Source organism: Pomacea canaliculata, linkage group LG11 (assembly GCF_003073045.1).
Source record: "Pomacea canaliculata isolate SZHN2017 linkage group LG11, ASM307304v1, whole genome shotgun sequence".
Taxonomy (NCBI): Eukaryota; Metazoa; Mollusca; class Gastropoda; order Architaenioglossa; family Ampullariidae; genus Pomacea; species Pomacea canaliculata.
In genome coordinates this window covers 12,893,605-12,918,311 of record NC_037600.1, presented here as the reverse complement: position 1 = coordinate 12,918,311, position 24,707 = coordinate 12,893,605, and the positions used below count along the sequence as shown (strand labels likewise).

The 24,707-nt window shown below is 40.2% G+C and overlaps 2 protein-coding genes across 3 annotated transcripts; one reads left to right on the top strand and one right to left on the bottom strand.

Moving 5' to 3' along the window:
* The first annotated feature begins 453 nt into the window (after window positions 1-453).
* On the top strand, window positions 454-8,326 carry LOC112576071 (U4/U6 small nuclear ribonucleoprotein Prp4-like). 2 transcript variants are annotated; one of them, XM_025258302.1, is made up of 16 exons: window positions 454-548; window positions 1,298-1,482; window positions 2,241-2,317; window positions 2,517-2,589; window positions 2,891-3,015; window positions 3,351-3,439; window positions 4,086-4,179; window positions 4,386-4,480; window positions 4,849-4,907; window positions 5,147-5,270; window positions 5,488-5,580; window positions 5,995-6,117; window positions 6,639-6,746; window positions 7,088-7,206; window positions 7,728-7,777; window positions 7,998-8,326. In XM_025258302.1, exons 2-16 carry the CDS (start codon window positions 1,326-1,328, stop codon window positions 8,154-8,156), a joined length of 1,545 nt encoding a protein of 514 aa, XP_025114087.1. In that variant the 5' UTR covers window positions 454-548; window positions 1,298-1,325; the 3' UTR covers window positions 8,157-8,326. The 2 variants fall into 2 exon arrangements, with proteins under 2 accessions (XP_025114087.1, XP_025114088.1); XM_025258303.1 differs by lacking the exon at window positions 454-548 and adding an exon at window positions 682-869.
* A 2,280-nt stretch (window positions 8,327-10,606) lies between these two features.
* Window positions 10,607-18,543, bottom strand: LOC112575653 (alpha-1,3-mannosyl-glycoprotein 4-beta-N-acetylglucosaminyltransferase C-like; the record flags this gene model as incomplete). Its single annotated transcript, XM_025257630.1, is given in 6 exon segments — window positions 10,607-12,829; window positions 12,991-13,430; window positions 13,433-13,730; window positions 15,841-16,016; window positions 17,748-17,938; window positions 18,404-18,543. Coding segments are annotated over 6 exon segments (1,536 nt in total), but the record flags the coding sequence as incomplete, so codon positions are not given.
* Between the last annotated feature and the right edge of the window lie 6,164 nt (window positions 18,544-24,707).

The window sequence follows — 24,707 nt, the reverse complement described above, 5'->3', positions numbered from 1 at the left end:
ACATGACACCATGGCAAACGAACCAAATGCATGAATGAAAAACTAAGGTGCTAGTTGAATAGTACGCATTTGTTATGCAAGATTATTTCTTAAAGATGAGCTATATATATAATCATATCTCGGGGAAAAAACCTGAACTCCTGAAGCAAAATTATTAAGTTATCCGTAATAAGGAGCTGGGGTGGATGAAGTCCGGTCGCTTCGAGCAGAAATTATCTGTGTTTGAGCAAGGACCGAGTAAGCGGGCGGTACATCGAAAATCAAAAGTTGTACAAAACAATTTTCTTTCTTTCTTTTTGGTGGTGATGGTAGGTAGGGAGAAAAAGTGTAAAACGTTTCGCATCTCAATTGCATTGGAGGTATCTTTTTATCGTTTCTGCTCAGACCGAAAATTTACAAGAAATCGACCAAATGACAATGATTGTAGCTCCCTACACTCACTCTCTAGAAAAAGAAGGTAGTTAAATCAGAAGAATTTTACCATCTCCCACGCGCATGGTTCAGAATGTAAGGGAAGCAACTCTACAGACTGTCTTAAATCATTTGAGGTACGTTTACTATTTTTCGTTATAATCATTGTCAACTTTAGTTGTTTATTTTATTTACTTACTGAATTGCGTCATTCTTCTGGAATATCAGTTAATTATTTTTAGTTTCTTCTCTCAATGATGAAAGTTTTAAACTTCATTCCGATTTCGTTTAACAGAACTAAAGCTTCCTTGACCCATTCATCGCGAACGTCGTTAGCACGTAATTGATCATTCAGCTATATTACAAACAATTAACTTTTGAAAAACGACATTGAAAGAGTTTGACCAATGAGTTCGTTGTGGGACTTTGGCAAGAAGTCGATTTTGCAGAACCTCAAGTTGAATTTTCTGTTGACGTTTAATTTGGTTTAATAATTATACGGTCGTTGACCATGATGTTTATAAAAATTAATTTCATGTCACCTTAAGAATTATCTGTTTCTGCAATGGGTTATACCCTCACCCGAGCATAGTATGAACATTTTAGTCACCTTCCTAACTTTTATAAAGAAATGTATAAACAGATGATACGAACATCAAGCTTGCTGTGTTTTTCTGATGTACATATAATCAGTTTTATCATATTATCATAGTCTTCAGAGCACTCAGAATGTTTTTCGTCACTTTCTTTCATATCATCTTATTCTTACATCTTAATAAATGTAATTCCCATTCACTTTTTATAATGTTGATAATTTGTGTGGCAAAATTTCTGTTTAGTAAAACACATTTGCCATGAAATTATGACTGACACAATCTTTATTCAGGTAAGACTGAAGGAATTAAAATTAAAACATGTCGGATGAGGATGAGCCAGTAGTTGTGCCCACTGGCAAGACTGTGCATTATGGGAGTTTAGAGGTGGTAGAGCTTGCCAGGCAGGTAGGCGAAGTTCCATCCAAAGATGCATTAGAGGCTGCTAAAGAGGCAGGGCACATCAATATTTCAGAAGGTAATGTGAATTGCTTTACTTAATTATAATGTGAAACATAAATAATTCTTAATATTAACTTAGCTATGGACTTACATCATGTTGGATATATTTTATCCTAGACCACTTTATCATAAAAAAGTAAGGGACTACAAATGCTCAAGTGTATACAAGTGCATGCACGCACATGTAAATGTGCACACACACACACATGTACATCAGGCCATGCTTTAGTCACAACTTAGTCGTGTGCATATGATGCAAATTTTTTAGATTTGAATTGTTGCAAGTATTAACTCTTTTTTTTTAAGTTTTTGAACTCCAGCGAAGAAGTAGCATGGGGTAAAGGCATTTGTGGGTAGAAGAAGAAAGAACGACATATATATTACTGAAAATTCAGCAGTTTAAAGAAAAATTATTTTTATCTTTTGAAAAAGCAGGTTAATCTGCTTTGTTTATATTTCTTTTTAAATGCTTGAGCATGGTAAAGTTGAAATATGCTCAAATTTTGGACCCAAGGCTTCATGGGACACCAGTGATGGACAAAACACTTTTCACTAAGACAGGGTCATAGGTCCTGAGTTAAGTCTCAGACGACACTTAAGTGTCTGCCTTTGCCCTTGTTTACATGTTCAATGCTGTCTCTCACCTCTGCTTTTCAAGCAGCCTAATCAAGTGTGTTTTTTGTTTGACATTTTAGTGGATATAAATTTTCTGTTATAAATTTCTCTTCAGTTTCTGTATTTGACTGTATTTCTTTGTTTAACATTTTTTTCTAGGAGGACATTTTGACTTAGAAGCAGCAGAAGCAGAGAATCAAGCAGAAGTGCTTGCAGAATTTGAGAAGAGAAAGAGGGTAAAGTATTTGTTATTTTGAAGACTGTTTGTTCTTTGGAGGGTTGAGTATTCATTCTTTAGCCGTACATCACAAAATTTTGCAAATTATTTTTGAGTTATCCATTTCTGTAATCTTGGAAATTGTCCATGCTATTTAATTTTATTTATTAATATTGCAGGGCAAATAATTTAAAATCATTTTCATCTATAATCAACAGGCACGCCAAATACATGTTTCCACAGATGATTCAGAAGTCAAAGCTACTCTTAGACAGTTAGGAGAACCAATATGTAAGTACATGACATTCCTAAGGTGATATCAGAGAGTAAGAGAGTAAAATATGTTTGCCTTCACCTACTGCTGTTTGTCGCTAAATGTCTCAAAATGTGCGAAAAGATTTTTATGACAGAAAAATTGGATTTACAGATTGGATTATATTTAATACTAAAATGTTCATTTAATATTATCAGTTGTGTTTTTAATTTCATTGGATTTTGAAGTTCAGTTTCTGTAGTATTGTTATCAATATTATCACCATCATATTTATTATTATTGATGATGTAGAACTTTCATTTTACACATTTTGGATAGGTCTCTTTGGTGAGGGGCCTGCTGAGCGGAGAGAGAGATTGCGACAGTTGCTTGCTGTACTGGGAGAGGATGCCATTAAGCAGAAAAAAACAGAGAAAGAAATTGAAGTGACAAAAAAAGAGGAGGTAAATGTTTTGTATCAAACAAATAGGAAGCCAACAGCAGAATTAGTACAAGTAAAGAATGATTTCAGATTCTGAGTTGAACTGGAAGTTCAGTTTCATAAAATATTTGAGGTTTTTTCCATTTACCTTATTTAAGGGTCCATCCCCTCAATCACATGGCCTTAAATAATAATATATTTATTACCTATATTGTGATACAGTGTTGTTAGTTTGAGGTACATCAAGAACCTGTAATGTTCGTCAGCTTAGATTCTTTATCATTATTGTTGAGAAGTCTATTAAAAACGATTTGTAAGTGGTGCAAATCTGACACCTGTATCTGTTTTGCTCAACAGCAAGAAAGTGAAAATGTGACCTGGTATCATGAAGGACCAGAGTCTTTGAAGGAGGCAAGATTCTGGATTGCAGAGTTCTCTATTCCACGGTGATTCCCTCAGTCTTCCTTTAAAAAAAAGTCCTTGTATATGCTAACGTTTTAACCACTTCACATGATTCACTTCAGGATTCCCAGATCTGATGGCATAACATGGGGGGAGGGAATATCAGAGTTTGTGAAACAATCACCTAATGGCACAAAAAATTTTGTTAAAGAAAGTAAACTTTTCAAAGTAGCCTTATGAAGGGTTCATTATACTGGGTCTTTACAATAAAAGCAGCGAAGTGTTTTCTTGTGTATACTAACTCAGAAAATTCATGTGCATAAGAAAAAGTGTGAACAAAATCTTGTCAGCTTGTGTACTTTTCATCAAGATATCACTATGCAATTCTAGGGTAATATATACATATATATTTATAATATGAAAAAAGTGCTGATCCATTTATCAACCATTGCTGTACATCATATTTGTCAGAAAAGGTCTAAGATGTTTGATTTCATATTGATACTCTTCTTTGATGTGTTTGTACCAGGTTTCCTGAGCATGACTAATTAGAGCATTGGAAGATAATTATTTGGTTTCCATTCTAGTACCACAAAGCTCAAGAAGGTTTAAGCAGAATGAAAAGTATATTTTCTTTCAGGCTTTGTTTTTCCTCCATGTCTGATTTTGTACATACCTATATGTTTACAGGGCAAAAAAGAGAGTGCAGAAGCAAAAGAATGAAAAACTTATACCACAGGCCATGAAAAACGCTCAGCAACAAGAACTGCAAAAACGAATTCGTGTATGACCCTTTGGTTACATTTAGGTTGTGTATTTGACAGTTTGGCTACAATGTTTATATATTTTTATAGTAAGAAGATCATATGTTTGTGATTGTAAAATCTGACATGATAAATGAGTTTTGAGCGAGAACTTAAGTGGTTTTTAAAGCACAAGTATTCTGTTACAAATTTTTTTATGCATTTTCATTCAGTGGTTTTTTTTCAGTCAATCACAAATGACTGCAGTCAAATCGGAGACAATCGTCCATTATCTTACTGCAGCTTCAGCCCAAACTCTCAGATGCTAGCTACAGCGTCATGGTGAGAATTTAATTAATGTACACTTAATTTACACTTTTCTTCTTTGGTTCTTCGTTGACTCAACATCTGAATCTTGCCCATTTTAGAGGGATCTTGCTTTGTTCATGGTTGTTATAGTTTTTTTTTTCACTCACTTGTTTGTTGTATCTCCTCTTGCTTGTTGGATATTGTTATAATGCCATGCTGCAACCATTCCCTTGTAAATAGCTAATAAGCAATTGTGTGCAAAAATGTTGCTAATAAAATCATGAAGATAATGTACATCGCACTGATGCTTCTTCTATCTGCTATCAAGTGTTGAAACATCATTGCAGAAAAGAACTGAAGTATGTTTAAGTTGTAATTTTGTTTTTCAATAACAATTATAGGTCAGGTCTTTGCAAGCTGTGGTCCATACCAGACTGTAAGTTCATCCGTAATCTAAGAGGTAAGTTCCAGTTTTGCTTATGTTTTATGTGGTATGGGCCAAATTTGTTATTCCCTGTTGCTGTTGTCAATAAGTCTCTAAAAAAAATTTTTTTTTTCAAGAAACTGAGCTGAACTTAATACAGTATAGCATTTTTCCAAAATGTGGTTAACCCTCTCCCAGTACTCCCTTCAATGATGTCATAACTATTCATGGTTTGGTAAGCAGTCCTTTTAATAAATTGTACTTAACTCCTTCAGGGCACAACTGCAATGTGGGTGGGATAGTGTTTCATCCACAAGCAACAGTGGGTCTCTCAGACACATCATGCTGCATGGCTTCCTGTGGTCAGGATGGTTCAGTCAAATTGTGGAATCTTGTGGAGTGAGTAAAAACAAAAATGGATACACATAAACATATATGTATCCATTAACTTGTGTATGCTTGAATTCATTATGTGCAAATATATTCTAATTTATGCATTAGTGTGCACAAGTTTTCTGTTGTACCAGAATAACTTAAAAGTCCAGCTGTTAAAGAAAAAGTCTTTTAATTGAGTTTTACATACTAAAGGCTTCTAATAAACATTACATTGGTGCAGTGAGGAACCAGTAGCTGACATAGAGGGCCATGCTCCTTATCGTGTCTCTCGTTTGAAGTATCATCCATCAGGTCGTTTCTTGGGCACCTGTTGGTAAGTGTGAGTTCTTGTATATAAAGATGATGGAGGTCAGCTGGCCAGATAATTGCTTATCTTTTCAAGATGTTCAAATATAGCATCCAAAAGACTGCAAACTAATGAAGGGTATCACACGAGCAGCTGTTCACTTATCATGGTGTAGACAGATATCGTAAGCCAAGTAAACCTGTTAATAGTATATTATGACATGGAAATAATGTGGGTTTAAATTATGGGTTTTTTTTTTAATATTGTTTAATCTGGGGTGCTCTCTCCCCTAATGCATGATTTCTGTTTCACAATTTTACGTAGGAGAGCATGCATTAATATGAGAGTGTTAATGTTGATAAATGAACGTAATAATCCAGCCTTTACTTCAGTGCTTTGTATCAGAATCACTTATGCCCTCTTTTATTAACTTATTTTAAGTTTTGATCACTCCTGGCGCCTGTGGGATCTGGAGGTGCAGGAGGAAGTCTTACATCAAGAAGGTCACAGTAAACCTGTCTACGACATCAGCTTCCAGATAGATGGTGCCCTGGCTGTCACTGGGTATAGTTACTTGGGTTGTTCTTTGTTATTCTGCTCAAGTCCAGTGACTTTCTGTAGATCTGTCTCATTGACATCTTGGTCTATGAATATTATCTGGCAGAAGAACGACCTGGCATGCCCATTAAGTTTATATCTGCATTGTGCTTTTGTGTTTGTAATGGGCAGAGAACCTGGCTTTGGCTGGAATACTGCACTATAGAAAATCTCACATCATTATTACTTTCACTTGTACCTCTTAATTTCTATCCCTTTTTTGACGGTTGTTTTTCTTACAGCAGACTCTTTTTGTACCCATCTGTGTGTGTGTGTGCATGAATTATGGTGTGTATGCCGATCTCTGTTTCTTTCTGCACTCACCTCTCTATTTTCTTTACCCCTCCATCTCTCTTCCATAATATTTAAAAAAAAATCTCTCACTCAGGCTTTGTATCTGATTTTTAAAGTTTGGAATTTCCATATGTTTCTCCTTCACTGTCTCAGTTCTTCTCATACTTTGTCTATAATTTTTCCTCCACATGCAGGGGTCTTGATGCATATGGGCGGGTGTGGGACCTGCGATCAGGCCGCTGCATCATGTTTCTTGAAGGACATCTTCAGCCCATTTTGTCAACGGACTTCAATGATGATGGGTGAGAAATGACTGTTTAGGAGCAGATAGGGTGCAAAAGGGCCACTCTTTTAAATATGAAGAGGGGTGATGTGCATCAAAGAACATTGTGTATCAATTTTGTATGTGTATTTTGGCTAAGCATGTCCTATAGGTTTGAACAGAAACAAACATAGTGTATCAGATAACCTAAAGGCTCCCATCTTGCCTCTAGTTGACAGGTTCCCAGAGGTAAAGCTTTGAAGAGAACGAACAGGTGATGAGAAAGGTGATAAAATGTATTAATCGGGTGATCGGGACTGTATGTTATGTCATTTTTAAATACTCGGGGGAAAAGAAATTTTTATTTCTGGGGATTTTCAGATTTCATGTAGCAACAGGCAGTGAGGACAATACAGGCAAAATCTGGGATCTTCGACAGAGAAAATGTGTCTACACTGTGCCATCCCACACTAATCTTGTCTCAGTAGTCAAATTTCAGCGTAAGTGTTTTGTTGTTTAAAACATTTTGTTTATTCATTACATATGATTTTGAGCATTTAAGATTTTATGTATTTAAATCACTTTCGCCTGTAACCATCTAGTACATGTATGGTGAAGATACTTTTCATTGTAGTTTTATACTGTGATTCTTTGAAGAGACAGGGTATAGATGTAGAAAGTTGTTAGATTTGTGATATTTATGCTTTTCCTCCCACATTAAATTTAAAATGGGTGGTGGTCTTTCTATGTTTTGTGGTTTTCACATGGCAGAAGTAATTAAATAATTAAATGACTGGGTGTTTATCTCTTTTCTACAGTTTTAACTCCCCTAGCATATGCAATTAAATTTGTATCCAGCAGCTTGTGTGGTCCAATCAAATCTTAATCGTAGTTCAGAAATAATTTGTGATGACATTAGAAAGCAGCCACCTGGATATCATTAAGTTAGGGTGGTTTTTCTGTGTAAGTTATGATGAAGAATTTAAAGTGTTTTATGTCCTGAAATGATCTTGTGTTTCAGCTCATCATGGTAATTATCTCATTACTGCATCCTATGACAATACAACCAAGGTTTGTATCCCTGTTGTTACACTGGTATTACACTGCATGTCTGTAATATGACCTTTGTGTTTGTTTCCACAAACTGATGATTTCTTTCTCATTTCTAATTTTTTTAGATCATGTGTTCTTCTTTATCAAAATCATCCGTAGTTTGTGACATTGCTGTTAACAGGATGTGTTGTTTTACCATGTGCATTGCCTTTACTATTATTATTTTTTACTATTTCAGATCTGGGGTAACCCAAATTGGGCACCTTTGAAAACTTTAGCAGGTCATGAGAGCAAGGTCATGGGCATGGACATTTCACCAGATCTCAAGTACATTGCCACATGTTCCTACGACCGCACATTTAAACTGTGGGTGTCTGAGTCTCAAGGAGGAATTTGATACAAGCATCATATGCTCATTATCATTTTGTCAGATATCATGTCAGGACAAAAAAAAATTAAATCTAGTTCTGTCGCAAAGATGAGAGAGAATGAAAAATGAGAGAATGACTAGGCGTGGAAACTTTAATTGCATATTTTTGTAAAGTGAATAAAACTTTAAAAAAGCGAGACCAGCTTTGTCTATTCTATGAACTGGTGAGACTGAGAACTTAGAATCTAAGTCTTAGATGCTAGTAATGTTTTCATTTTATACAAATGAGGAGTGGTGAATGTATTGTATTCTAGATAATAGGTGGAAGGCAGAGTAGCCAAATGTAATCAGAAGGTGGCTGGTTGGAGACCTACTCGGACATGAGGCTGACTACTCTCCCTGCCGTCCCAGCAGTTGCCCTGCATGAGAATGCACGCCTGATAAATCAGGGGAGGTAAACACGACTGCAGGAGAAGATTGTGCTCAGCCGTCTTCGTGGTTTGGACACGATCGAACATCGTTGTCTGTAGACCATGGGGACCCTTTGCCTATTGTCAAGGGAAGATCCAGGATTTTGTTTTTAGTTGATAACAACAGAATTCTTTTCATTTGTCACCAAGGGGAAGAGAAGCTATTGTTGACCGTGCATTCTGGCACGTGTGCTTCCACTGGTTTGCTTTTGCTGTGACGCACGAGTTTTCGAAAAATAACCGAAAAGCTAAATTGATTTAGCGTGACCATAGTGACTGGACAAATCTTTGGTAAGAGCTGGCTATTTCTCCCTTTTTTACAACAGTTTTCGCAGATAAAACACAGCGCACTTTAAGTAACACCATGAAGTCTGTTTTTCACTCCGCATTCATCATTGTGAAGTAAAAGGCATTGTCCTCGGTGATTTTATGAAAGATGTGAAAACAATTCAGAGAAGTTCTTCTTCCCACTTTCCTCTACCGCCATGCTTTCTTCTTAACTTTCTTCTTTTATGACCATAAACAAAGGTTATGTTCGGAAAGAAAATAAGTGATAATGTGTGCGATAAAAAAACCGAGGGATGAGGGGGAAATACATAAAAGAGTTTATTCAGATTTAAAAAAAAAAAAAAAAAAACAGGTTAACTTACTTAAAGTGCGTTAGAAACTTGACATAGCTTTACAGAGAGCTGTTCAAACAGTCAATGGAGGCGAGACCTGTTAATCGTGCAGGCCGTCTTGTAGGCCCTTCGTTCTGTTTTTGAAGTATAATGAAATAAGAGCTTTTATGAGAGGAAACATGTTTAAAGTGCACAAGAATAGCGAGAGATGCTAGCATAAACCGTGAGAAGTAACTGTTAACTGGAAAAATGGTCTGCCAGCAGTCCATGCAAGATCGTGGATTAAACTAAAAACCGCCAAAGAGATTCAGTAGCCATGGAGGAGTTCCTGTTGATGCTTCCCGTTCAGTTCCAAAAATGTGAAATGAGACGAAGGTTTGTAACAATTCTATGATTATGACGGTCACCATGACGACATACGTTTACGTCATTTTATAAAGTGATGTCATATCCCAGCCGGAACTCTTTTCTATCAGAAGTTTAATTTTGTAGAGCATGGAGTCAGAAACTACAAGATACTGTCAGTGGTCTCCATAGCTTTGTTTTCGAATTGTCTGGAGTGCTGTTTGTATAACGGTAAGTTACGCCAGTGTATATCGGTACATAGTTTAAGAGTTTGAGATAAGCTTTATTGTGGCTTTGATCTGCTGGAAATCATCCTCAGTGTAGAAAACTGTAGCATCTTGAGTAAGACCTGACACACGTCTCCTCTACGTGGTTACACAGGGTGGGGCAGTCGCGCACGAAATAATATTAAACAGTACAACACAACACAGGTGAATGTTTTAACGATAACTTTTATTCCATCCTGCTCATTTTCCCCATAATTGCTAGTCCTTTTCTGTTACTTCAGCTCTTGTTCTTGTTATTTGGTTCATCTTTGTGTTTTCTTTATTTGATTTTATTCTTCATTTAGTAGGTTGTTTATTCTTTTATAATTCATATGTTATTTGTTTGTTTTCCTGTCCCTTGTATGCTGTCCATGTTTCGCTCTTGTTCTTAGGCGCTAAGAGCATGCTCCTTAGGAGTGTGACCATGCGCTTTACAAATTTTGCAATTATTATTATTGTTGTTGTTATTATTATTTAAGGGACCTGTAGTCGTGATATGACTATTTGTTGATTCTTCAGTATGGTTATTAATCTTATTTGAAAGCTTTTCAAAGAGCATCCCGACTTAGTAATTGCAGAAGTGTTTTCTTTGCAACAATTAAGTGTGACACATTAGTAACATGTTATTAAACACTTTTTTCCAACTGTTTTTGCCCGTCATTATCAATCTAGAAACAAACTAGAGAAGTTGTGTAACAGCCAGCTTTTAAATATCTTAATTCAACTTTATGTTGTGGAAGGCCTTCTTCGTTCTTTCTGCAGATGCACAGTTAATCTTACTGCAGGACTGTTATAGTTTATTCGATTTTTAAAAAAAAAACAACAACAACAACAACAACAGAATTGTTAGCATTGTTTGATCTGTTAAAATAATGGCATACAGACATGGCATAATCTACAGTGGAGTTAAAACATCACATCAGTTTACATATTTTGTCATAAAATCGTTTTTCTAAATTTTTACTTCATACCAGAAGATCTTTGCCATTATTATAGCATCACTGCATCGTAACTAAAGTTTATGGTACATCAGGAAGAAACAACATCTTTGGCAGTGTAACACTTTCAAAATCACCTGAAATGATAATTTCATATCCTGCCCCAAATGTTCTTTATATTAAGAGATTACAGCATGTGAAAGAAATGGTTAGACAACAGTAACAAAACATAATGCTTTTCCCATAACATTCTAGATTAATGTGTAAAAAAAAAAAATCGTTTCTCAAACATAAGCTTGCATCAAAAACATCGAGATTCATTTGACTGTATCGTCAAAAAGTCAATGGTTCTAGTCCCAGGAAAAGAGTGAAGGGCAACAAGAATTATGTAGCAAACAGAAAAAGAGAATAAATGTTGACACCAATGAATTGATAGCAGTGTTCGACATTCGATGTCCTCGATCGCAAACCCAGAATGATTGGTTAAATAGAGGACGGACAGTGAGTTACCATTTATTTTGATATGTCACAGACTTTGAGTATGATGGGTAGTTCAACTCAAAGTTGTTGAGTGGATGATGGATCCCAGTGCCGTCATTGTATGTCACCTAACCGTTTTTATTTATTTGAGGAGGACCTGCTCTAAATTCTGACACGTTCGCGAGGTGTTGCCATAGCAGCGGAGCCTACTTTAGACTTTGGGGGGTGAGGTGAGGGTGGGGACAGGATCTTTCTCGCTTTCCAATATATATAAAACAGTATATTAAAACACGATATGCTGCAATGCTTGTACAACTCGCAAACGCACTACAGAATTATTCGCACGATTTTAAAAGAAGGATGCTGGTTCGACTAGAAAACTATCCTCTCGCCCTGTTCCTGCTGCTACTACTAACCCTTTTCCATTCATGTCTACTTTATCAGGAAAGATTAAAGGTCAGCAGGACAGTGTGAGGTCCGTGTTGGGCCTAGACATAATGAAGCACTTACAGTTCACAGCCAGTAGGCTCAGCTACCTTACTTTTACAGAACTAATCAAGGACGCCATGTCAGATCAGTGTTATCGATGGACCCAGGGTTCTTCTGTTTGCTGATCGCTACAGCGATATCGATAGTCGCCAAAACAATCATTTGCAAAAAGCTGACTAATTTTTAAACACTGGGATAATTTTTAAACACTGAGATAAAACTGTTTTAAAAGTGTTCAGTTTATGTTTAAAACTCTATCGCTAGGTGATTGAGCAAGAGACTGAAGAAAGAGTAAGGCATTCGACAGCTTAAAAGACCACGTCAAGTGTCTTTAGTTATAGCCTGGTAATGTTGACTTTTAAAGTGTTTTTTCTTTTTTCTTTTTTGACGCTTACCAGGTGAAAACGTCGCCGTCATGATCAAGTTGTTTTCACAGTTTAATTGGCAGGATAATGTCGAAGGAACATATTCATTTGCTACCCAGTATTTATTCTGATTTTGCCCATGAGTAGCCAGTGTGCTTCTATTTTTTAAAGTAAGTAAATTCCGGCCAGATATAAATAGTCACAACACAGAAGGTAGAATGGTTGTTTGGGAATTTTTTGTTGATTATTGTTTGTTGTTTTTTTTAAGTTACAAGTGAGGGGCGGTGGATGATTGATTTCACAGACTAGGAGCGGCAACCTCATTGTCATCACCACTTTGTTGACCGTTAGTCGATAGGTTCCCCCCCTGTTTCACCATGCACACCTTGCGCAAAGACAGGTGCAGGCTGCACGAGCTGTCCGTCGCCTACGTTGCCTAGCAACGCGCTTGGCATCGGTCACGTGGTGCCGCCGTCGTGATGTTGGCGCGAGACCGACGCAATGACGAACACGGCGATCTCGCGAGGACAACCCACTCACTCTGATTCTTCGTAACGACGATGGAGAAGCATTGCACCTCGGTGATGTTCAGCGGCATCCGGACTTCGAAGTGACCGTCAACAAAGTCCCCTACTTCCGTCGTGTTGGTGCACACGGCACTCTCTTTTCCCAGCATGGCGGCGTGTCCGACCTCCAGGCTAGCGTTGTGGAGCATGTCGCGGTGATTCTGCGAACACACAAAATTACCAGTGTGTATTTACATAAAAAGTAATAAATAAAACACAAAGCCACAGTTTTCATACCATTTAAATATTTTGTAGATAAATGTCAAGAAAGAACCAAAACGCTTTTTTTCTCTCTCTCTCCATCAAATCTCTCTTGTCTTACCTTGTCAGAAAACCCAGACTCCACGACAATCCTCTCCACTTTCTGCGGCTCCTTGAACACCACAGTGATAGTGTCCCCTTCTTCGATGTCCGAGGCCCAGAAAAAATTACCGTCTGTAACATCGTAAGCTTTCTCCAGCGTATAGGTCTTGTACACATTCATGGTGGTGTAGAGATCGGCGGCAGGGTTCACCACCTTCATCTTCTTCACTCCAACGCTTTCTGTCACTTTGTCCACGTTCCGAACCACGCTTTCCAGAGAAGAGTACTTCCCTTGATGAAAAAATAAAGTACCGCGCCGCCTTATCACGGCCTTCTGCACCATCAGCTTGTAGAAATGGCTGACCAAGAAGTCGCACGGCTGCTCCAGGTAGAACGTCCGAAGCACAGTCACGAGCTTGGGCAGATCCATGTTCTTGAAAAGCTTGCCGATGAAGCCGTGGGAGACACCTCCAGCCCTGCCCAGTCCTGGCGGGTGTGGCTGTCCACGAAGTCCCGGATGTGCTGATGGTAGTTGGGCGCGGCCAGGACGTCGTCCTCCAGCTGCATGTAGTACGTCGAGAGCGGCACGGCGAACTCCATCAGTGCCGCGTAGTCCATGTTCTGCTTGGAGCGCCACCGCACGCGCTCCACGCTGTCGTCAAACGTGCGCTTGAGGTTGTCGTCCTTGAAGATGTGGTCGGTGTTGGGGGCGCGGATGACGAGGAGATAACCTTCCTGCAGCCTCGTTGAGTAACTCTCCTGTTGAGAGAGAAGCAAGCGTTTTTTCAAAAATACTCTGGGACTAGATAGACTTCTTAACCTGGAACATTTATTATTGTCCGGTTCGAGACTATACTCGTCTTATTCTTTATACGACCGTCTTATTAGGGGAAAAAAATGCAAATGCCTTTTAAAGCTCACGATTTTTTTTCCTTGCACATAAAAGTTCCCTTAATATATAAACATTTTAGCTTAATGCTAAGCATTTTACTAGCGTTGTACCCGGTCCCAAAGCAAGTCTCAAGACACATGCACTTCTCTCTGAATGTGGCACTTAGCGATAATGGTGTGTGTGTGGTGACTGTCTGTGTATGTGTGGTAGCAGGGGGGTGGCCTCTGGGAACTCATTTCCACCCTCTCCTCATTACCCTTTTCATCTCTCACCTACGTAATGACCTCTAGCTGGATGCACAAATAAACCAACCAACAGAATCAATCACACGCGCGTGGAATTGTCGCTCTTGAGCTATCTGTTTACCTGTGGCTTAACGGTCGATATGGAAATGTGTTTGAACTGACAGATCAATAGCTTTTGTTGCAACAATGATGCATTGTATCATCACCACAGGAACGGCACAGCAGCAGCAACAGCAGCAAGAAAAAAAATTCAATAAAAAGATGAAGAGAACTCATTTTAAATAATAAAAAGGCACAGCAGATTGTTTGAAAGAGAGAGAGAGAGAGAGAAAAAAACGGATTAGAATGTCAGCAACAGTAGTCCATCAGTAAGAACATTAGGAGCTGGCAGAAAAGACTTGTCAACAACACAGTAACAATTCTGTGGAATTTTACTGACGGATCTGACAGAAACAAATGGGTTAACAAGTGCTGATAGAATTTCGGTGTTGTTCTTCTGTCGTTCTGCCATGATAAACAGCGCCGGTTGCTGTAGCAATCAAAGAGATATCCTCTTTTGTGTGACGACCCTGGGTGGTCGGGCGAAGCAGTAGGGTCGTGTTCGTCCTCTGACATTGATCTTACTGTTAGGGTATGAAGGTACCCAGGCAACAAACCCTGGGTCTCTGGTACTCTAAGCACTCCTTCATATTCTCTGTTCTCCGTCCTGTCAGTTTGATCAGGAGGTCCGGTGGCGCAACAGTTATCGCCTGTCACCAACACAGTGAAGGATGGCTGTCCAGGTTCATCTCTCGTCTCGGGAATGTTTATTATTTTTATGTTTGTTTTCTCTGGTCTAAAATGTTACTGCTGGCTTCAGAAAGGAAAGTACAAAGCAGACGAAATTAACGACATACTTTTTTTATGTTGAGATCGTAACTTGATAGAGTATCCCATACTATTTATAGAGTGAGTATACCATTCTATGTACATATATAGAGAGCATAGGGAGCGTTAAGGAAAGAGGAGGGAAGAAGCAAACGAACAAAGCCGCAGAGAGAGATAGATGGGAACTGAGACTCGATGGCAATTTTTAATGTTCATCTCTCCCTTTTCTCGAAACTTCGCACACAGTTAAGAACATTGGGCCGAACACTGAGCTGTCGGGGAACATCAAGAATTCAAGTATTCCACTGTTCGGCTCTACTGATATCGTGCATGAATGAGCTGGACTCAATTGAAGTGACAGATCGACATTTGGCAGTAAAATCACAGCTGGAGGAGTTAGCGGCAGAAAGCACCCCGGGTGATCCCGGGTACCATGGCTAGCTTCTTAAAGAAATGATGAGCTCTCAACCTCGGTTTTCTCATGATCATGATCTAGGCTCGTGGTGGAAATCAGATCCGACAACATAATAAAGCGACTGTCGTCTGCTTGACTAGTGGAGCTCTCGTATCAAAAGAGACAAAGAAAGGTATTCAAATGGAAATGGCTTTCGTTATTTTATAGATATAAATATAATATTTATTCGGCTACAGGTTTAGGCAAGCTAAGAACCTAAACCTAGACCACGAATGAAGGCAAAACCAGATCCTGGCTTCTGATCCTAGAATGAATTTTTTGTATGAGATAAAACAATAAACAGAATGATTACACGTTTTTAACGACTGTCGGAAATACGAACTTTTGTACTATTGCATGTCAGTCATACGATTTATAAACAAACGAAACAAGAAAAAATATCCCTACAACCTTCAGTTTTTGCAGAACTTCCTCATTGAAGGATGAATTCCTGTCTGCCAGGATCACCACCACAGTCGTCTCCTGTTGCTGTTCCTCAGTACTCTGGCCGATAAGGGAGTCAACCGTGGCCATAAAATAATCTCCCTTGGGTCGTCTCAGCGTCGGTATTCCAATTGTCAGGTAAACTGTAAGCAGTGAGGTGGCAATAATAATATTTATATTGCACAAAGTTCTAGCTAGAAACTATTTACCTAGTGCACAGAGAGAGAGAGAGTTAAGTGTAACGGACGTGTGTGATGCAACATGAAAGTAAGACCAATAGAATGATCGCGAACTAATAAAGAATGATAATAATGAGTAGCGCTAGTGTCAATGTGCTGTAGAACTTGACCCTTGTAAATGGTATCGTAGTCGCTAAATGACATAAGGAGTATCTTACTTCATCAGGAAAGGCAGTTGAGAAACAAACTGAGGAGATAACAACGAAAATAGAGAGACTCAGCAATCACGGGTCAAGTCATCAAAGTTCGACTCGGACTGTGTGGTTCCCGTAATGGACGTTACTTGTGTGTCCCTTAAAATTTACTTTATTATTATGATTCACTTAATATCAATCTATTTTTCTATGAAGAAAACCTATTATTTACTGAATTTCGAGTTCCTTCTTGCGAATTTTGTGCGAGTTTGCCTGATTTGTTATATCAATTGATTAAAAAAAAAAATAATCGACGTGCTTTATTTTCCGTAGTAGGAAACTTTTTAAAAATTGTGAGAAAGGTCGGGGAGACCTTTTGAGAAGCAGCACAGGATACGAGGTCCGTGTTCGCAATCTGATAAAACGCTGATCCTGATCCACGTCAGAGCGACCGAGCGACGACGTCACAAAGCGTCCCAAAATGTTAGTAATCATAACGGTTGATGGCACAGAAGTGACGTCACCCATCGCGTAATTAAATATAGCATTTGAGATGCGAAGTCGAGATTCTCACGTGTAAAGGAAGAAGAGAAAAAAAAAAATTCAAAAAACAGCTTGGGATGAGCGACGAGGCGGGAGACGCATGGCAGCCAACACTGTCAGTCAGAGCCTAGCTACAACTCGTGCATCTGGCCCCAAGAACTCTATCTTCCTCACGTGGTGGGGTAAACGGGTGGAAATGGGGTGTGGGAGTAGGGTGAGTGGAGGGCTGGAGTGTCACGTGTGCTGGGCGTGCAAAAAAACGGAAGGACTACGTGCGTGTCCCAGTTGGCTCTACTATCTTATTTCACAGACTAGGAAGTGATCCGAGGCGGACAAGCGTGAAGGCGAGTTGTATGTGTGTGTAAAACGCGCGACCTCAGGAGGACAGGTGCTGAAGTCTTTCAACAAACCGTCATTGCCCTACTCATCTCCAATGACGAACAGAAGTGCGCAGCAAGGACGTAGTTGCGCATGATCTGTCACGTACGTCTCCTACCTCCACAAACCCATGAACTAATCTGACTTTAGCCGCCGTGTGGCAACGCGTACAATGGTTGGCAAGACTTGCCTGTGACACATGGTGTTGCCTGGTGATACCCGGATCGACTGTGGAGCAGCAACAGACTGGTTCGAGGCCAGCATGGGCCTGTGGCGGGGAAATTCTCCCTGCCCACCCTACTGCAGTCAATCAGAAATGGGAACCTGATTTATTAGGAGGCTACGGGCATCGGAGGGAGAGGGTTGGGATCAGACTTCATCGTACCATGCCATAACTTAGTTACAGTCAGAGAGGAGTTGGACCAAGAAAGTGTGAGCGTGTGAGTGTGAGGGAAGAGAGAAGGGAGAGCGAGGGGAATAAAGTCGAAATGAGGTAGAAATAGTGGAGAGCAGCATAGTGAGAGACAGAGGGAGAGGGGCAGAAGCATGGAGGCAGGACCCGTTAGTATTTCAGGCTTACCCTTGCGTGGTCGCGGGTGTCCTGCCAGGAGGACGCCATTCACGGGGACAGGAGTTGTCTGTCCACTGTTGTAGAGGTAAGTGGTGACGGCGAGGCTGGTGCTTGTGGTGTTGGTGTTGACATCCGTGACGTTTTTCCCACTTGTAGTGTTGTCCCCTGAACTGTTCCAGGCGTCAACGTTCCATATGTCACTAAATAATGATGGTGATTGTAACAAAGTTATCATAATTAACATTACTGGTTAACTATATAGAAAATTATATATATTACCACATTAGTAGGACTGATTATTACTACAAACTGCACCATCCTGATGTGTCTAGAGAGGTAATTATCAAATCAACGTCTGAGAGAAGATTGACACTTTCAATTTCATTGACTTTTATGAAAATTAGTTACATCGAGTTCTTGTTCCCAGGTTATAGCCAGCGCCCGTCTAAGCCATTTGGTGGTTACAACTCATAAATATTTCTGCGAGAGATGTTTGCTGCACTACAACGGCTACAAGATGATCAAAGTGACTTAATTATGGGTGAGAACAGCAACGCTCGAGCCATTCAGCCATGTGCTTCCTTTCACTGCTGCCTGACAGGAGGGTGGTGGAGGCTCGAGAGTTCGTTCTCCTGTTGTTAATACTGTTTGGGTATGTTACTCACCAGCGGGGAAAAACTCGCGCACAGGGCGCAACTTTAATTCCATGACGAGGACATAGGCACCGAGGGCGAAGGTCACGAAAACAAGAGGAGAGCGAAAGACGCGAGATGCCCAGCGGGAGATAAGCCGTCGCAACCTCATGTCACCTGACCCTCCGACGCTGCAACTGGTGCCCTGTTTGACACGAGAGAGAAAAACAAAAGATAAGATCGAATTGGCATGAGAGGTTGAGCTGTCGGTCGGATACCACAACAGGTTTCGGCGTTTACCTCCCGACAACCTGCTATGTCCTCTGATTAGAGTAATAATGAAGAAGGAGGGAAGGGTTGGGGAGGGCAACTACGGCAAAACAGCCAGCCTTGTAAACAACTGCCACATGCAGAGAAAGAACAATGTGCACGACACACGATCTGAACCCATGACATCCAATTCTCATTGTGTTGGTGACAGGCAGGCGAGCGATGAATGTCAGAGGGAGGCTGAGGGGGACAACTTTGTAAACAACTAACAAATTAGTCGATTTTATTTTTTAAAGGACCAGTTGCACAACACACTTCTACTTTTAAACACTTAGAGGCCTGAGATTTATTTAGATAATCAGTTTTATAAAAACACTGCACAACACAATCGTATAACTATTTTGACTAAACGCGTTTGGTAAAACTGTGTTTAGCTTCTCTCGCAAGTGGGGAGCCTGATGACTCTCGAAAAAGGAAGTCAGTACAAATACTGTTAAAAGATTTAATTTTTGTTGAAACATTGAAAATTTTGTTGAAAAGTTACAGCTGAAATATTTTGCACAATAAAGGCACTCTTGGTATTATATTATGTTCTCTCTCTAGATATATATATACACACACTTCTATGATGTCGAATGAAATTTTTAGTTCCACGTGGGCTGAAGACTTTTTTTATTGTTTACAAAATTATAAAAATACGATCCAGTTTAGCTGGGTAGTCTACCATCAATCACTGACAAGAATTCAACACTATCCCCCCAACACACACACACTTTTATGTACTCCTATTCCTTCTCCTCCCTTCCTCCTCTAAAAAAAAACATTTGAAAAACTTGTTGTTGTAGTCTTTGTTTACATCGGGGGATTGCAGACTCGGTTATAACGGAATTAATTATTCATTCAGTATGGTTCAGTTAACGTAATTGCGTGGGAGACGTGGGAGTTGTCACAAGTACACGTGACCTTTCCGACAGTGCAGCCGTTTGTAAATAATTTTGTAAGCACGATGCCTCGACCATCCACAAAGGGTGTGACGAACGAGGTGATGTCAAAGGGGTCACTTCCGCTGGTTCGCTCACCCGACTTTCACCCTCTCACATCACTCACCCGCCTCTTCGCATGTCCACACGCGCTGGTAAACACTTTCACCGCGTGTGCAAACACAACCGACAAGACTGTTGTACAATGTACACAATTATTATTAACTCTTAAAACAAGAAAAACAAAATTAGGTTGACATGAAATCAGTGTTACAGAATAATGGATTTAGAAGATAACAAGGTCTTACTCAATATCTGTACATACGTCCGGATACACTTCCGTTCCTGACCTACAGTTCACAGTCGCGGAATCTGATAAGTCCCCCTGGAACACGAACTATTCCTTTGGTAGTCACTGGTAGTCACTGGTAGCACCACTCGGCTACCTCGCCCTTGCTTACCTGGAGATGAGCACAACTGACGGCAAGCACCTTGCCTCGCCAATGTTTTTATTACTAGCTTCCGCCCTGTTTCTGGCCTTGAACCAGGCTGATTCATGACAAGGGGATACAATGATGGTCAGGGATATTTAGTTTATGAATATGAAGTAAACATTTCGTAGTTAGGTAGGTGTGCGTGTGTTTGTGTGTGTGGGTGTGTGTGTGTAGGTGTGCGTGTGTGTGTGTTTTTTTTTTTAAGTTTAACTTTTGTTTTCTTAAGCTATTTATCAGCAGTGTACACGGTGAACACGAAATTCTCACCTTTTCTTGCTTTTGTTGTTATTTATCGCTTTTTCTCTCCCATCTCTCTCTCTCCTCCCCCTCTATGCGCGTGCAAGACGATGTAGGATAGCTAAGCGGTTAAAGGACTGGCGTCTGGAGGCCCATAGGTTCCATACCCGTATAGCGCAGTGAACTTTCCAGCTGTTGGAAATGGGTGCCTGGCTCCATCAAGGGATGGGGAAGGTAAGTCAGCTGGGAGGAGATGGGTACCTCCCTCACAAAAAGCTGGCCACTAGAAAAGTTTGGTTTCTTTAATCTTAAACGATCTTTACTATTCACTTTTAAATTAACTTTTCTCTTTTTACTCTCTCTTTCCCTTTCTCCATTTCTGTAACCGATAGCAATGTTGTACAGGAATGTATCTTTGTTATCGTTATAGAAACTGTTACAAAATGAGGCAGCATTTACGGTGGAACGCTTCATGCATACCTTTCACACACACACAGATATATACAGTAGGGACTTGTACCCTTTTGCAAGGGGGTGCAGAACTATAAAGCGGCAGTAATTATAATACAATTTAAAATGTCACAATCATCTGGAGTATGACAGTAATTTCAAAGCAGTTGAACAAAGACTTTGTTTGCCTGACAAAGAAGAGAGAGAGAAAAGAATCTGTTACATTCGGCTTATGAACCAGGTAAGTCCCTCTTCCGTTCCTTTCCCACCCACAGCCATAAAAAGATGAAAACATGGCAGGTGACATCGCCGCACGCGTGACTTGTGATTTACACTCATTAGAAGTGACAGTGAATTCTCACTTGATGTTGACCTGCAGCTTAGGCGCCCCAGCCTTCTCATATCTTTTTCTTACACTTAATTAATTATGTTTTGTTTATTGTAACTATATTCTTTGTTCTCTGAACATCAGAATTGTTATTCCAAGGAACAAGATAGCTGTGAGATGGGAAATCTCTCTTCTAAACTTCTCCGAAGCAATAATTGAAATGGTTTTGAATATTATTTTGATGTCATTTCAGAGGGTACCCGGGTGCGTGCGTGAGAAAGAATCGTTCTGGACAACAACACCGTTGTGTTTATCCCTTCCTTCACTAGAAACGGTCAGCAGCGACCCCTTCTGCCCTTTGATCCTGTCCGCGATGACACAGACAGCCAACCAGACGAAGCGACATCACCATGCAACTCGAGAAGCTCTTCCTAGTTGGTTATAAATATTTAGGTAATAATAAACTAATCTGTGCATCGTTATACACCTGCCTACCTTTCGACGACGCCAGCTGGAGGGCCAAAGCAGTAGGAAATGCCTGTTGCTGATCAATTGGGTTTTTTCACACTGTACCACTCACGCCCTGCTTGTACGACGTCTGACACGAAGTAGTTTACGGATCGTTTAGCACCAACCACCCAGACTTTTTCCAATTGTGTCCATGTCCCCCGCTACGCGTCATTACTCCACGGAGTTGCTGTAGTTCAGGAGGCTTTATGTATCTAGGGCTTTGATCAATTATTTATTTACTTGTATAACGGGGTATGACTGAAATAGGTTGAACCGAAATTTAACATCTGGGTACCGTTAGACTTTTCATACCGGGATAATGCGCCTCGATTACAGAAAAAAAAGAGAGAAAAATGAGGGACAGAGAGACAGACTAAGGAAAAGTGCAGGTAAACACATCTCTACCAGATTTAAACCTTCTCACTGATGTACTGATGTACACATCTCAATTGCTGGAAGGACAAGAGACCATGAAAAGGGAACAACGTGGAAGGAAGAACAATAAGCATGGATAAGTACCAAACACCCTTCTCTCTCTCCTTCTCTGTTCTCTCTCTCCGCTGCTCACTGATTCATATGTTTATGGTTTTTTTTTCTTTAACTTTTTTGTCTCAAAATATTTCTATTCCACAAACATCATTCACTTATCGTATAAAGATTTTGAGACACTCAGCAAGAAGACAGATAAAGTGACTGAGTGAGAAAAGAGAGAAAATTTGTGTGTGTGTAACTAAGTAGTCAGACATACTTGTCCTGGACCATGTCTCCACTAGTTTTATGATCTCCCATTGAGAAAGAAAATGTTTGCATCTGGCGACAGTCTGACAAGAAATGCAAGAGCCTTGTCACATGGAGAAGTCGTAATGTTGACTTTATCTGCAGCATATACGGGCCAGGAAGTAGTTCGTGCAAACGAAGGTAAGCCAAAAAAAAAAAAAAAAAAAAAAAAAAAAATGAAGATGAAAGAGATGAGAGATAAACGTCTTCTGATGGAGCCTGAAGTCTGCCCTCGTATGATAAGAAAATCCTGCACAATGTACAGTGTATGAATCTGTAAGAAGAAAAAATAAACACTTCACGCGTGGGTGGTCATTGCTTCAGGAAACAAAGACTGTGATGACACGGAGGAAGTTTCTGCCCTCGCACCTCACATCAGAGATGACAGAAACATAATCCCGCATTTTCCCCGCGATGATGACGTTGACAGTTTTGTTTTCGTTAAAGAAAAATGAGCAGCGGCCGAAAAGGTCACGAGAAACAGATCCCTTCTAAGGATCCCATGTTTTGTCATCTCTGTCTCGTGACTTTGATGATCACGTGACGTGAGAGCGTGACAGTCGGTGTCTCGGGTGAAGTGGGAGACAGTGGCAGGACTGGTTGTTTGACAGCCATGGCTGACAGCCACGCTTTGTACGTAATAATCACTGGCCACGCGAGTGACATGCGCAGACGGAACCTGCTGACGTTTAGTGCTCTGACGACTGCTGAAGATTTGACGTAATGTAGGACGTCATAATCAGTTCTTTGTCGTTTGGTACGTAAGAGTTGTCTTTTCAGAGACAGGCGAGACGTGGGTGACCTGCCGCTGCCTTACTTTTACTGTCTCTCTCTCACACAATAACATGCGTACAAAAGTCTCTCACTCCATCTGTGTGTGTGTGAGAGAGAGAATGTGTGTACGTGTGTGTGTGTGTGAGAGAGAGAGGGTGTGAGAGGGTGTGAGAGAGTGCGTTCAAAAAGCCTCACACTGTGTGAGAGAGAGAAAATATGTGAGAGAATGTGTGTGTGTGAGAGAGAGGTGGATGGGGGAGAGAGAGAGAAGGGTGTGTATGAGAGAATGTGTGTGTGTGAGAGAGTGTGTATGTGTGTGCTCTGCTCATTCTTTCTCTACAATCCTTTTGTAAGAGCTATGACATGTTATATATATAATTAAACTCCTATTACCCATCATAACATGTTTCACTCAATACTCCATTCCCTCCCTCATCCCTTCCACAACCTCCTTAACTCTTTTCATTTCTAGTGCCTCTGCCACCATGTAATTAAAACTTCTCTCTCCTCTCAGTGAGGTAAATAACATGAGAAATACCGCGTGCCGATGACCTCACATGTCTCACACCATCTGACTACAAGTAACTACAGCAGGTGGTAGAAAACGACTAGTGTGACGTTTACAACCAACATTTCGTCTGTTTCCATCACTTCTCCGCCCCCAGGTCGTCCCCACGACTCTGGGGTTACACTAAACAGCTTCCTCTTAGACTGGGTGCAGCTGGACCCAGTTGCATGCACCGAGAGATTTTAATTTGTCTACTCACCCTTCCTTAGCTCCTCGGCTCTCCACTACCTCCTTTTCTCTTAAACTTTATTTAGAAGTAACCACTGGAGGTAGCCACGTGTAGGTTGGGTAGTCACATGCACAGCAACAAATCAGCTTAGAATTCAGATTTAAAGTTCTTCTTGTCAACACGGAACTATAGGAACCACTTCAAACTGAAAGTGTTGATTTCAAGCGATGATGGGATCCACAAGGATCATCATGTAGTCCAGAGATAAATTAAAGCGGATGTGATTAAGGTCTTTTGCGCCAGCACCGGGGCATTCTTCTTCCGGTGACATCAACAGTCTGTTAGAAATTAAAGATTGTTGTGCATACGACCACAGATATTAAATAATATCTTTGATACAACCAGATGGCCTGCCGGATGCGACTGTAAGAGAAACCGGACAACTGTCTTCCCCAAGTCTGTGCAACAGTAGATTCTAACTCGACACGGAAGATGACAAGTCGACCAGGATGCGAACCTTTGTGTTTCTGTTCCATGCACAACGCCTACCGAGGATTTATTACTTCGGTAATATGTAAAGGGGAGGTCACAGTACCCCGGGTGCCGACCAGTCCAGGCTTGTACACTGATCAAAATAGCTTTTAGACAAATCATCAAATCAGTTTAAAAAACAAAAAAACAATCAATCCTAGGACTGTAGATATTTTCGGTTTCGCTCGTTACAAGGAGTAAGACCAGACAATGCCATGTCTCACGTTGACGGAGGTGAAGAGACTCAGA